The 15,104-nt window shown below is 47.7% G+C and overlaps 1 protein-coding gene across 13 annotated transcripts in view; it reads left to right on the forward strand.

Moving 5' to 3' along the window:
• The window catches only part of DTNB (dystrobrevin beta), a 230,043-nt gene that overhangs the window by 48,537 nt on the left and 166,402 nt on the right, over positions 1-15,104 (forward strand). For all 13 annotated transcript variants that reach the window (XR_008465325.1, XR_008465327.1, XR_008465324.1 and 10 more), the window contains one exon: positions 14,625-14,791. Coding sequence is in view for 8 of the 13 variants with exons in the window: in XM_054194714.1 (XP_054050689.1) it covers positions 14,625-14,791 (167 nt within the window). In the remaining 5 variants the exon portion in view is untranslated. The remainder of the gene's footprint in view (positions 1-14,624; positions 14,792-15,104) is intronic.

The raw sequence follows: 15,104 nt of genomic DNA on the forward strand, positions 1-15,104 counted from the left end.
TCGTTCTGATCAGCCTCGTCTACAGCTGCCTCCCAAGCTGCTTGCTGAGCTGTGTTACCATCGATAATTTGTGCCAGTGTTCTTGCCCTCTAAGTTACTACTTTTTTTTTTTTTTTTCTTAGAAAAATAAAGTGGGATTTTTGCTCCCGAGTCGGGAGCAGTTCCTCTGCTCACAAGTGCCGCATAGCAATGGTTGTGGCTGATGTCCAGGGGGATGTGGGGAGCCAGAGCCGGCTCAGCAGCCGGTGCACATCAGGTCAGGGTTAGTCCCTGCACTAAAAGGAGTGCAGGGAGGTTTGGTGTTGGGCCTGGCCATGGGAAAGTAAAAATAGCAAATGGGAAGGATGGGGACAGTAGAAGGAATGAGCTTGGGATTACTGGGACATGTGGCGGGAAAAGAAATGTTGAGGGAAGACACGGCTCTGGTTACGGATGTGCCCGTGAGGAAAACGCAAGCCAGAAGCTTTTATAGTTTAAAGTCTGGGACAGGACATATGCGAGAGTTCATTGTTGCTGTGGATATTCATTGAATATCTCCTATCAAATGGTCATTTTCAATCTTTAAAAAGCAGGGGATGGAAGATGTGAAGCTTTTGCTGACTATGGCTACTGCTGTGGAGTCTGTGACTAAATTATTCCGAAGTTACTATGTAAGGGTTGTGCCTGTTTTAGTATCTGCATGTATTAGAAAACCATAAATTTTGTTGAAAGGTATGCTTGTAGGAGGTTACAGGAATGCCTATCTCCTTTCAATTGAAAATTTTCCAGAAGATAGGCAAAAACATCTCCCTGTGTCGACCTTAGAGCTGAAATCTGAGGCTTTGGGTTCCCAGACAAAATACTGGGGTTGTTTCCTTCACAATTGGTCAAGTTTTCAATTTTTAGCGATGTAAGGAGGAGGGTTAGCAAAACCTCCACCTTGGACTTCTGAAGGGTGGACTTTGGCTTGTTCAGGACACTGGTTGAGAGAGTCCCTTGGGAGACAGTCCTGAAGGGCAAAGGCGTCCAGGAAGGCTGGACGCTCTTCAAGAAGGAAATCTTAAAGGCCCAGGAGCAGGCTGTCCCCAGGTGTCGCAAGTCTAAAGGGCGGGGAAAATGGCCAGTCTGGATGAATAAGGAACTTCTGATGGGACTTAGGAATAAAAGGAGGGTTTACCACCTTTGGAAGAAGGGACAGGCAACTCAGGAGGAGTACAGAGATCTCGTTAGGTTATTCAGAGAGAAAATTAGGAAGGCAAAAGCCCAGCTGGAGCTCAACTTGGCCACTAACATTAAGGACAACAAAAAAAGCTTTTAGAAATACATCAACAGAAAGAGAGCCAGGGAGAATCTCCATCCCTTACTGTACGCGGGGGGGAAAGTTGCAACCAAGGACGAGGAGAAGGCTGAGATACTGAATGCCTTCTTTGCCTCCGTCTTCAATAGTCAGACCAGCTACCCCCAGGGTGCTCAGCCTCCTGAGCTGGAAGATAAGGATGGAGAGCAGAACAACCCAGCCATAATCCAGGAGGAAGCAGTCAATGATCTGCTTCTGCACCTAGACGTACGTAAGTCTATGGGGCCGGATGGGATTCACCCAAGAGTACTCAGGGAGCTGGCGGGAGAGCTCACCAAGCCTCTCTCCATCAGTTATCAACAATCTTGGTCAACAGGGCAGGTGCCAGATGACTGGAGGGTGGCTAATGTGATGCCCATCTACAAGAAGGGTCAGAAGGAGGATCCGGGGAACTACAGGCCTGTCAGCCTGACCTCGGTACCAGGAAAGATCATGGAGAGGATCATCTTGAGTGAGCTCTCATGGCAAGTGCAGGGCAGCCAAGGGATCGGGGCCAGCCAGCATGGGTTTAGGAAGGGGAGGTCCTGCCTAACCAACCTGATCTCTTTCTATGACCATGTGACCTGCCTTCTGGATGCGGGGAAGGCTGTGGACATTGTCTATCTGGACTTTGGTAAGGCCTTTGACACCGGCCCCCACAGCATTCTCCTGGGGAAGCTGGCGAATCATGGCATAGACAAGTGTACTCTTTGCTGGGTTAAAAACTGGCTGGATGGCCGTGCCCAGAGAGTCGTGATCAATGGGGTGAAATCCTCTTGGCGGCCGGTCACCAGTGGTGTCCCTCAGGGCTCAGTTTTGGGGCCGGTTTTGTTTAATATCTTCATTGATGATCTGGATGAGGGGATTGCGTGCACCCTCAGTAAGTTTGCAGATGACACCAAGCTAGGTGGGAGTGTTGATCTGCTGGAGGGTAGGAAGGCTCTACAGAGGGCCCTGGACAGGCTGGGTCCATGGGCCAAGGCCAACTGTATGAGGTTTAAAAAGGCCAAGTGCCGGGTCCTGCATGTCGGCCACAACAACCCCAGGCAACGCTACAGGCTTGGGGCAGAGTGGCTGGAAAGCTGCCCGGCAGAAAAGGACCTGGGGGTGCTGGTGGAGCCAGCTTAACATGAGCCAGCAGTGTGCCCAGGTGGCCAAGAAGGCCAACAGCATTCTGGCTTGTATCAGGAACAGCGTGGCCAGCAGGAGCAGGGAAGTGATGGTGCCTCTGTACTCGGCACTGGTGAGGCCTCACCTCGAGTGCTGTGTTCAGGTCTGGGCCCCGCTGTACAAGAGGGACATTGAGGTGCTGGAGCGTGTCCAGAGGAGAGCGACCAGGCTGGTGAGGGGTCTGGAGACCAGGGCATATGAGGAGAGGCTGAGGGAGCTGGGCATGTTTAGCTTGGAGAAGAGGAGGCTGAGGGGAGACCTCATTGCCCGCTACAGCTCCCTGAAAGGAGGGTGGAGAGAGGTGGGGGTTGGCCTCTTCTCCCAGGGGAATAATGACGGGACCAGAGGAAATGGGCTGAAGCTGCGGCAGGGGAGGTTTAGGTTAGATATTAGGAAGAATGACTTTACTGAAAGAGTGGTCAGGCACTGGACCAGCCTGCCCAGGGAGGGGGTTGAGTCCCCATCCCTAGAGGTGTTTAAGGAACGTCTGGATGTGGCACTTCAGGGCATGCTCTAGTGGCAGAGATTGTAGGTTGTCTGGTTGGACTCGATGATCTCAAAGGTCCTTTCCAACCATGAAGATTCTATGATTATTAAAAAGGCTTAAGTTTCAGACGCTGATTTGGGCCCTTAATGAGTTTGGTACGGTCAGTTTTCAAATGTCAAGCTACAGCTGGCACCGAGGTTTCAGCACTACACGATTTCTTAGTGACAGGTTCTCGCATCCAGCGTAAACTGGAATCAGGAGCGGTCTCAATAGGGAGAGGAGCTCTGACATCCACCCCATGGCCAGCTTTGCTCGGGCTGCTGCCAAGACCTCTCTGGCGGACGAACCTCTGTTGTGTTGTGATCTGGCGCTAGAACGCGTGAGAACTGTGCAGCCCTCCCACCTTTATCAGTGCAAATTATAAAGGCGGATCCTTCAGGTTCAGAGGCAAACTTGGACGAAAGGACAGCTTGTTACGAACAACCTCCCTGCTCAAGGTAAACTTCACTTTTTGGCGTTACACAAGGGTTTTTTATTTTTGTTTTCACTGCAGATGCTTTACTAGAGGTGCTGAACTGTTTCTTCAGAACAGTTTTGCAAGGCTGTAGTTGGGTATCCCAAGAGGTATAAGATGATTCTCCCAGTGCAGATTCACGAGTATGTGATTAAAAATAATTTTGCCTCTTTCCTCATGAGACTCGTAAAGTTCGGCACTGGGAAGTGCGGAGTCCAACGCCTGGGAAGGAATAACCCCATGTGCCAGTGCACAGCGGGGGCTGACTGCCTGGAAAACAGTTGGGCAGAAAAGGACTTGGGGCTCCTGGTAGACGCCAAGTCGAACGTCATCTCGAAGCAGAAAAGGCCAGCAGTGTGCTGGGCTGCATTAGGAAGAGCATAGCTGGCGGGTCGAGGGAGATGGTTGCTGCCCTCTGCTCAGCGCTGGCGAGACCAGATCTGGCATAGTGTCCAGTGCTGGGCTCTCCAGTACAAGGGAGACGTGGACTTACTGGAGTTTGTCCAGTGAAGGGCCACAAAGCTGATTAAGGGACTGCAGGACGTGTGGCACGAGGGCAGGCTGACGGAGGGGACACTGCTGAGCCCCGAGAGGAGAAGGCTCGGGGGACCTTATCAATATGTGCAAATAAAACTGGTGGGAAGCAGTAAAGAAGACACCGCTCCAGTCTTCTCAGCAACCTGGCGGGACAATGGCCCGAGCAGCAGCCGGGGATGACCCTGCTTTGAGCAGGTCTGCAGAGGTCCCTTCCAGCCTCAGCCGTTCATGATTTTGTGATTCTCAGTGTGATTGCAACGCAAATCCCATGAAATCATTCCCTGAAGTTCTCCTCCTCCACCACCAGTCTGTAAAGAATGTTTATCTGGTAAAAACGGGCTCAGTCCATAAAGATCCGTCCTTTATGCTACTGGTACCTTGGACACGTTGCCGTGTAGTGTTCTGGAGACTTGTTCTGGAGCCAGTTGTTGATTTCCACCACAAATTAGTTTCCTCTGGATTGCAGCTCGTCAGAGCACAGTGCTTTTGTTCCCTAACCTTTCCTCCCAACCAGATGTTTGTCTCCTCCACAGCTTGTAAATATTCTCATTAATTACTCTGGCAATCACTGCTGAGTTACTTCAGAGGCACTTGAACACTTCGGTTGACACCTTTTTTAAAAAAAAAAAAAATAATCCTGCAATTTCCTTGGTTGTCTTTTCAACTCTGATATAAGCAAAAGGCAATTAAGCTCTGAACTGAGCTTGTTTTATTGGTGAAATAGCATTTACAGGTAAAATATCACATATTTTCTTTCTCAAGGCATCAAATAAACTCCGTGGATTGCCAGTATTGATCTAAAGGAACAGGCCAGCACGTTATTTTGGAGAGCCGTCATCTCAATTTGCATGCTAATTCACAGCATAATAGCAGTATGCTTTTGTGCCGGCGTTCTGATCTCTTTAGTTCTGCTTTTGTAGGAATAGGATCCTTTGTAAATACAAGAGGAAGAAGTCTTCAGACTGGTTTTTTTTCCTCTCCCTTTTATAACAAAGGGAAAATATAGAAAAGAATATCTGGCTTTTAAACTTGCCATGGCTGTTATCTTAAGCTTACGTTAATGTTTGTAGAGATACTTTGCTCGCTCACAGGTTCTCTAGGGCAAGGATTGTACCTTACCTGAAACACAACAGTTTACAAAACCCAAACGTGTGTGACGGGGAGAATGCGGTTCCTGTTCAGGAGTTCCCAATTCAAAAATGTTCATTAACATTTGTAATTGTTCTTCGGTCAGGTGTTATAACTCAGGCTTTGGACACCTTCTGTGACAAATAAATCTTTTACTTTCCCAGAAGATCAAAATAATTTCAACAATTTCTGAGTGCGATTGAGAATTTCTGCCTTTCCTAAAATGGCAAAGTTGGTGTTTAGCAGCTGCGAAGCCGCCTCACCTGGGGGCAGCCTTTTACTTCTCACAAGGACAGGCAGAGCCTCGCACTGGCATTCCCTTTTGGCTTTCCTTGGAAAAAAAGGGAAAAAAGAAAAACAAAATCACCTTCAAAACCCCCACAGAACTGTGGTGATGATGCCATTTTTATTTTTTGCCTCTTTCACATTTCTTGAAAGGATGAAGGGGGTTTCCTCAGAAGTTATCACAGACTGGTTTGGGTGGGAAGGGACCTTAAAGCCCACCCAGTGCCACCCCGTGCCCTGGGCAAGGACACCTCCCACCAGCCCAGGTTGCTCCAAGCCCCGGCCAACCTGGCCTTGAACCCCTCCAGGGATGGGGCAGCCACAGCTTCTCTGGGCAGCCTGGGCCGGGGGCTCTCCACCCCCCCAGGGCCCCCCAGCGCTTCCAGAGGGGCAGGTCAGTGCCTGGGCAGGATTTTCAGTCTCTGGCTGGGTTGCGTTGCCATTTCTCTTCTCTGCCTTTCCTGAAGCACAGGGGAAACTTTCTTTCCAGAAGCAGAATTGCCTTATTTTCACATTTTTCTTTCTTTCTGTGCTTCCCCGGGTTTCTGTGAATTCTAGCTTCCAGTAAGAAATGTAATATACGTTTACAGACACTCAGAATTATTTTAGAATTCTCCTGAATTCATGCTTTTGATTCAGTCTCTGCTTTGCCGCTCGGAATGTGTTGCTGACATCCATAGGGAAACTACCCTCCCTTTTGTCCTTACTGTGATTTTGAGACAATGTGTTTATGATTACTTGGGAGCCAACATTTTTTTTTCAGTTTTTGCTGTAGGGAATCTGGACATTTTCATGGAGATCTGCATTGTCCTTGGCTTGTCAGTAGGTAAACAAAAGGCTTAATAAGAAAAATGTAGCATTAAAATCTCCTGTACCAGCAGTAGGTGATTTCCTGCACTGCCCGAGTTGTAGGTTGTCATTAAGGAAGACTCTTCTGATTGTGAACCTGATCCTTAAAGACCAGTTGTAAACTATTTAGATTCTCTGTTGATTGCTTTAAAGAAAGGGAAAGGAGCTACAAACTGCTGTAGACATCACCACTCTGATTAGGAAGACTGGTGCCCTCTCGGAGGCACTTGTAGGAGCGAAAAACATCTGGAAGCATGTTCAAAAGGAGGGCTCTGCAGAGGTATTTCAGTCCGTGCTGCCCTGGTGCGTTAATTCCTGGCTGTGATGGCTGGGGGAGCGTAAGGCACTAATTCTGTGTAGCATTTTTACGGAGTACGGGAAGATGTGAAGCTGCTACTCAGCAGAGTCTTCACACAACTCAGGCTGGGTCTTGTGATACACTCACTCGTGTTTTCCATGCCCTGGTCAGAGCCATCATCTGACTTGGCACCATGGAGCATCTCAGTGTTCCGTGAGTTTTTAAGCCCATCATTTCTTTTCTGGATACAAATTCTGCAATGCGCTTCCATCTTTTCTGTTTTGCTGGTCCCTAAGCTTTCCAGTGGAACGTAGATTATTTGAAAAGGTTAGTTCCACCTAAACAAGAGGAGGAACTTCTTTCCCGTGAGGGTGGCAGAGCCCTGGCACAGGCTGCCCAGAGAGGTGGTGGAGTCTCCGTCTCTGGAGGCATTCCAACCCCGCCTGGACGCGTTCCTGTGCCACCTGCTCTGGGTGACCCTGCTCTGGCCGGGGGTTGGACGGGATGATCTCCAGAGGTCCCTGCCAACCCTATGGTTCTATGATTCTGCGCTCTGCTGTGTAGCACCTGCCAGGTTGCTTCCTTCATCATGACCTGCTGATGCCATGGGCATAGTCCGTCAGCCCCAGGTGGTCCATGGATCACAGGCTGTAAAGCAGCGTTCCACTGCATTGATGGAGCAGAATGTGTTTAGTCCCAGAGACCAGGTTTTGTTTAGAGATTTGGCAGCAGAATGCAGGGCCAGAGAGTAGTTGGGTGTGTTCACAACTCTTAGTTTAGACCAAGGAGATCAGGTTCCTGCTTTGGTTGACAGGAAAGTAGAGATTCCTGCTCTAACCTGCCACCTAAGCAGGCCGCCATTCCTTGTTTTGTAGCTAAGGATGGTGATCTCCTGGAACAATTCTCTTTCCGCTCATTTGAATAGTTTCCATGGGAAAATACGAAAGTTGAAACCTGGAGCTTGGGATATATGTTATGTACCAGACATGATTTCTGTGGTAAAATGACATACAGCTTTAAAAGGAACGCAGTATTTGGAGTAATTGGCTTTATTTGGCTTTTGTGGTATGTGTTGCTCAATTAAGCAGATTTATCTCATAGCTAACACTATCACGTGTATTTTACATTGGAGTAATAGAATTTAGAAGCGGTGGATGTACACATCCATATGGCTGGCCTCTCTCCACTGGGACAAAACAAGATCTTGTAGCAGTATGTCCTGTGTACAGATGTAGCTACTAGTGCCACGTGTAAAAGAATACTGTCATAGAGGTTTGCGTTTATAGTCATGGCAAGTTCTTCAAAGCGGTTCTCCTCCAACATTAATTTTGTTTTAGCCAGAGTTTTGAACACTGGATTTACGCTTTACACACCAGGAGGCCGTGCCGCCATACAGAGAGACCTGGACAGGCTGGAGATTTGGGCAGAGAGGAACCTTATGAAATTCAGCAAGGGCACGTGTAGGGTGCTGCACCTGGGGAGGAATAACCCCCTGCACCAGGACAGGTTGGGGGTGACCTGCTGGAGAGCAGCTCGGTGGAAAGAGACCTGGGAGTCCTGGTGGACAACGGGATGGCCATGGGCCAGCAATGTGCCCTCATGGCCAAGAAGGCCAATGGCATCCTGGGGGCATCAAGAAGAGTGTGGCTAGCAGGTGGAGGGAGGTCATCCTCCCCCTCTGCTCTGCCCTGGGGAGGCCACAGCTGGAGCACTGGGGCCAGTTCTGGGCTCCCCGGGTCCAGAAGGACAGGGAACTGCTGGGGAGGGGACAGCAAAGGGCTACCAAGATGATGAGGGGACTTGGAACATCTCTCTGATGAAGAAAGGCTGAGGGATTTGGGTCTCTTCAGTCTGGAAAAAAGACGGCTGAGGGGGGACCTTATCAACGCTTGTAAATACTGAAAGGGTGGGTGTCAGGAGGATGGGGCCAGGCTCTTCTCAGTGGTGCCCGGGGACAGGACAAGAGGTAACAAACACAAACTTGCCCATGGGAAGTTCCATCTCAACATGAGGAGGAACTTCTTTGCTGTGAGGGTGGCAGAGCCCTGGCACAGGCTGCCCCGAGAGGTGGGGGAGTCTCCATCTCTGGAGACATTCCAACCCCGCCTGGACGCGTTCCTGTGCCACCTGCTCTGGGTGACTCTGCTCTGGCAGGGGGTTGGACTGGATGGTCTCCAGAGGTCCCTTCCAACCCTATGATTCTATGATTTTTTCCAGGTCTTCCTTGAAACGTTTTTATGTGAAAAAATGTTGATGTATTACATCTTGGAAGAGGTTGCCCAGAGAGGGGGTGGAGGCCCCATCCCTGGAGACATCCAAGGCCAGGCTGGATGAGGCTCTGAGCAACCTGATCTACTTGAAGATGTCCCTGCTCACTGCAGGGGGTTGGACTATCTGGCCTTTAAAGGTCCCTCCAACCCAACACATTCTATGATCTTCATCATGCTTCAGCTTTCTACTTTTATCATCTCCTCTTTGGTTTCTTCTATTGCATTTTGCAACTGTCACTTTTTCATTTGCCTTTAACTGCTAGTTTTTTAATGTCTTTGGGAATTTCTCCTACACAATTTACTAAAGATTCTGCTCTTTTCCTCTACTTAGTTTTATCTCCATTTGGCTACTGATCCCATCCTTCCTATGGAAATCCTCAGTCACCTGTGAGCAGACAAGGTGGGTCTGCTGCTCAGTTCCACACCAGTCTCTGGTCATTCACTCCTGCATCTCTTGCCACTCTCATGTGTCTTTAAAATTAGGGTACTCTGAAACAACATGTGGATCCAAAATATGGATATCCACAATTTTCTTCTGAAACTCTTCTTCATTATTTCATGGTAGCAATCTGTCATTTATATTACTATCCTATTTTAGAAGCCCTAATCCTGTGCCTCCATGGAAGGGCGTTGTTCAGACAGAGCAGAGGCTCGTTTTGGGCATCGGCTGTCAAAATATGAATACACAGGGCACTATATGGAGATTTCAAGACAAGGAGGAATATCGGATTTGGGGTTTGCAACGCAAAAATTGGTGGTGGAGTGACGATACCTCCATTTGGGTGGGAAACAGCAATAAGGGATTTTGACCGGCACAGCTTCTCTGGAAATGTGAGAGGCAGAGGGGTTTCTGCAGCTCAGAACTGAAGGAGAGAGACATCAGCCGGGGAGCGTGCGTTCAGTAAGCTGAGAGACAAAAGGAACTGGGAGATAGAGAAGAAAAGATGATCAATTTTCTTTTGTCTTTGGAGTCTGAAAATCTAAATTGTGTGAGTATTTTGATGTTGGAGACCAAGGGGAGCAGACGGAAGATAATAATAAAGAAGGAATGGCCATGAGGAGTCTGAGGTAAATCACGAGATGGCACAAGATCTTTGAATAAATTAGGGGTTTGTAGAAGAAAGCAAATGAGAAATATCTGTGTGACAGAGGAGGGAAGAAGGGGAAGAGGAGGAAGGATTCACAGTCTTCCACTTCTCCACTCCACTCCACAGTCTGCCACATCCAGACGTTCCTTAAACACCTCTAGGGATGGTGGCTCAACCCCCTCCCTGGGCAGGCTGGTCCAGTGCCTGACCACTCTTTCAGTAAAGGAATTCCTCCTGATATCTAACCTAAACCTCCCCTGCCGCAGCTTCAGCCCATTTCCTCTGGTCCTGTCATTATTCCCCTGGGAGAAGAGGCCAACCCCCACCTCTCTCCACCCTCCTTTCAGGGAGTTGTAGCGGGCAATGAGGTCTCCCCTCAGCCTCCTCTTCTCCAACTAAACATGCCCAGCTCCCTCAGCCTCTCCTCAGATGCCCTGGTCTCCAGACCCCTCACCAGCCTGGTAGCTCTCCTCTGGACACGCTCCAGCACCTCAACGTCCCTCTTATACAGAGGGGCCCAGACCTGAACACAGCACTCGAGGTGAGGTCTCAGAAAAAAGAGGAAAAGCCAGCCATGAGAATTGGGTTCATGGTCCCATCTCTCTAGCTGTGTCCCTCTCCTGCCCTTCCAGGAAAGGAAGAGTAGGAAGGAGAGGGGGAAAAGGGATTGGGACATGAGGTGAACTCTGACAGTCCATAGGCAGGAGGGGACATGGTGGTTCGAGTGGGACCAGGCTGGACAGGGCTTGGAGCGACCTGGGCTCGTGGGAGGTGTCCCTCCCCAGGGCAGGGGGTGGCACTGGGTGGGCTTTAAGGTCCCTTCCAACCCAAACCGTGCGATGATTCAATGACTTGGAGTTGGGCAAGTCAATAATGGGAAAACCATTTTCAATTGACTACTTCATGGCAACTTCAGTCTAGTTGGATTTACGCAGACGGGAGTGTGGAAAGCGATCTGAACAGGAGAGAAGAGCAATAAAGTGTGCAACACCGTATTTTATGGCATTCAGAAATGAACAAATAATATCTACATTTGATCGTGACATAACGCCTGCCAGTAAGGCAGGACGGGCGAGACAGCGGGTTGGTACTGGGAGGAAGCATGCTGTTCTGCTCATTTATTTGTTTCCCCGTCAGCTAAACATTGGCACTTTCAGAAAAAGAAAAAAACAACCAACCAAAAAAACCCCAACCCAACCAACCAAAGCAAACAAAAAAACCCACAAAGCAAACGCCACAAACACACCAAAAAGTGCACCCCACCTCTTTGCTTTCTATCCAGATGGCCAAATACCTTGCTCATGATCTACTCACCTCTGATGGTGATACTGCTCATTTTTAGAGCATGCTTTTTGCCGTACATTGAGTGCCGTCGCCATTATTATTTTGCGTCATGTTTTATTTTATCAGAATGTTGTTATTGATTTCCTAAATGAAGCATATCAATTTCAAGGTTTTGATTCTTTGGTTGAGGACTCTGTAGTGCTTTTGTCCCCTTTTCTTCAGTAGCAATCTCTTCTGAATGCGTGGAGTTGGAGAAGATAAGAGATGTTTTTGCAGAGGAGGGGCAGGCGAAGCAGGATGAAGTGGTCCACAGGGGCAGGCAGAACCTGCTGCCATCGCTGGTACCAGTTACTGCCTTTCCTTCAGACAATTCCTCCTCCTGGAGACACCCAAGGCCAGGCTGGATGAGGCTCTGAGCCATCTGATCTAGTTGAAGATGTCTCTGCTCACTGCAGGGGGCTGGACGCGATGGCCTTTAGAGGTCCCTTCCAACCCCACACATTCCATGATTCAGGTACTCACCTAAGGCTCTGGCTTGGCAGGAGACACGGGCAGGAGGGATACTGGGAGACTGCGGGAGGGGGTGCAAAAAAAAAAAAAGCTTTGGGAACCTGTGACTTCATCCATCTCTCTTTCCAAAGGCAAACTCGAGTGTGTATAAACGTTCTTGAAAGATTTGCCTCGCTGCTTCTTAAAATCCTCTGTCAAAATGTTTCCACACCTCCTTGGACTTGAAGCTGGGGTGCGATCACAGTTTAAATATTCCTAGGGTGAGAAAGTTTGGGGTTTTTTTCCTAATATTCTAGCATGAGTTTTTTCTTATTGCAGTTTAAACCCATAAGTACCTGTTTTTTGGCCCCTGGCTCTGGAGAATGTATTGCTATTTTTGTACGTACCTCTTGCATGTTTGACGTTACCTTCTCGCAGTCTGCTCCAAGCTGAGATGTCTACTAGCTGTTGTTCAGACAAGTCTATTGCTTTCTCCTGGACATATCATTAACTCACATCTTCCTTGAAATGTGACGCCCCAAATCGGACATTTTTGATGATTGTTCAATCTGTTTATGAAAAATATTAACCAGTGCGTGACCTGGAATGAAGGTGACTTTGCTCATTAGATCTTTCCATTTTGACAATTAACTGCTCTCTGGTCTTTTTCCAATGAGATTCACATCCAGGTTACAGTTCTTTCGTCTCGTGCATTTCCCCCTGTCATGAGAATATCACAGGAGACCAATTTTGTAAGAAGTACTGAAGTAAAATGAAAAATTGATGACATTTGATGCCTGTTTCCTATTTTCAAGGTCAATTACTCTGTCGCGGAAAGACATTAGGTTGACTTGGCAAATGTTTTCCACGGCTCATTTCTCTGTTGTTCTCCAGGTGCTTACAGTACTTTGCTTTATTATTTGTTCCAGGATGTATTCTACAAGTTAAAATAACATGAGAAGTCAGTAGTTACGTCTGTGTAATTCCGCACCCTTTTGCGGATCATAATTACAATTCTTGTAATGTCCCTTTTAAATCCCCTGCTAGTTTTCTCTTGTTCTGTTCTGACTTTGTCTCTGAATATATGAGTTATTCTTTTAACCCTCATTAATAATTTGTCCCGGTTTTTGCTTCTGTAGGCTTCCTTTTGAATTCTAAGTTATTGAGGAACTCTTAATTTCAGGCGCGTTGGTCTTTTACTACAGGCTGCTCTTTCCTCTGCACTGAGGTAGTTTGTGCTTGTTTCTTTAGCATCATTTCTTTAAGGAACTGACAGTTCTTCTAACTCAGTTTTCCTGTTGAATTGTTTCTTCCTGTAGCTTACCTACTCCTGAGTTTGATGAAATGTGCTGCGCTGAAGTCATTTCTCTCGCCTCCGCTTCCGAAAAGTCACAAAACCACTCTGTTGGCGTGTTAACTTAAGGTCACTTGTCATCTTTTTCAACCAGTTCTTTTCTACTGTTTGGTACAAGTCTAAAGTCTTTCTTTTCATTGCTTTCTACACCTCTTGTATTAAACAAAAATAAAAAATATCACCAGTTCCTCTACAGTCCGCTCCCAGGGGGCGTTTGTATATCGAAATCGCCTACCACCATCAAGTCCTTGCTTTATACAGTGTCGCCACGTGCTGCAATAAAGCGTCATCTGCCTGATCATCTTGGCTTAATTACCCATGGCATTCCTGACCAGGTCAGTGCTCAAGTTGTCTTTGCTTTAGTTGTTACTCGTGCGTTTTCAGCAGTTTTGGTGTACGCGCCCGCTCTGGAGGTACGGGGCACTGCGTAACTGGCCAGACCTTCCCGCAGAAGCCGCATCTCTCTGCAGTTACTTCACTGCCCTGTGCGGAATTGCACAAGTCTCAGTTGGAGCGCTAAGTCATAATTTTTATCACAGATGAAAACTTCAGACTTTTTCTAATTATTTCTCTCGCATCTTTCAGTGGTTTATAATAGACATATCTAGGAATTTCAGCTGACTGGTCAGTGAGCTGCTCTTTTTTCCTGTGGTCTTCTCCATGGCACAGTTATTTATGCCCGCAATCACTTACGCTCTGACCCGCAGCAACGCTAAACCATTTGCTCCTTTAATTCACCTTCATCCTTCCATTCTATTTCCTCGCCTCACCTTTTGAGATGCGTTTGACGTAGTAGGATATTTCCTTTACCTCATTCTCACCTTCCTCTTGTGTTTATTCTACAGACTTATCTTTTAGATGGAGCGAGTCTGTGACTGTTTGTTCGTGGGTAGAAGAAGAGGGAAGAAGGATTTATCTATTTATTTTTTAGGCAGCTCCCGATGGTGACTCTGCATGTCACACCTCGTTTGATTTTCCAGTTCTCATGATGTTAACATTTAGAGGGGCCTTGGGGATTTCCTCAGTGTAAGCTGGAGAGGTACAAGAGGCAGCTCGCAGTCGGGGGAGAGCGAGGGAAGGTCCTTGGCGAGAGGTGCTTCAGAGCAGAAGCTCCTTGTGGTGCCCTGAATTTGCCTCTTCTGTGAAGAGCTCTCAGCTGACTCCAGGGCAGGGATCTCCTTGGGCAGAAGTTATCCTGCGTGAATATAGCCGTTCTGCCCTCCCTGCCCACTCATGTGTATGCTCAGTGTTGTTGGACTTTCATGGAGACTTTGGGGTCTGAGTGGATCTGAGGAGGGAGAAATCTGAAGAAGAAATATTGAACTTGTCAGACGGAACTGCTGCGTTGTCATCAACTTAAATTTACACTTAATCTTACTGAAATTACCTGCCCTGCACTCAAAATCCGTGACCTGTCCAGAATAACAAGTTGGTTTAGTGGTTAAGAACTTGGGGTGGGGGTTGGAAGCTCCAATGAGATTTGTTGGTTGATGTTTTCCTAAAGTCTGCTTATTACTGTTTTGGTTTTTTTCCCCTCTTTCCCCATCTCCACCAAGTCTTCCATCCCGTGGAATGTTCGTATTGCCGGTGTGAGAGCATGATGGGGTTCCGGTACCGATGCCAGCAGTGCCACAACTACCAGCTCTGCCAAAACTGTTTTTGGCGTGGCCATGCAAATGGTCCTCATAGCAACCAGCATCAGATGAAGGAGCATTCCTCTTGGGTAACTCACCTTTGTTTGTCATGCTGAAACAACCACCTCTGTACTAATGTGTTCTGAAAGTTACAGTTTTTATAGTAGAACCGCACAGCAGGACTTTTAAAGGTTTTCAAATAGCAAAAGCATATACGAAGGTGTACTGTACTGGTTTTATTACAAGTCATGTTGTTAGTTTGCCGATGGTTGTCATTGTGTTCGGTGCTGTTTAAAGCACACAAGACAGCACAGTCCGCCTCAAGCCTTAACACGTGTGTTTCCTTCCCCTCTGCCCATCAGTCCCACTTTTCTTATGTTTTCCTCTCTTCTAGCTTAGAAA

This window comes from Rissa tridactyla, chromosome 3 (assembly GCF_028500815.1).
Source record: "Rissa tridactyla isolate bRisTri1 chromosome 3, bRisTri1.patW.cur.20221130, whole genome shotgun sequence".
Classification (NCBI taxonomy): domain Eukaryota; kingdom Metazoa; phylum Chordata; class Aves; order Charadriiformes; family Laridae; genus Rissa; species Rissa tridactyla.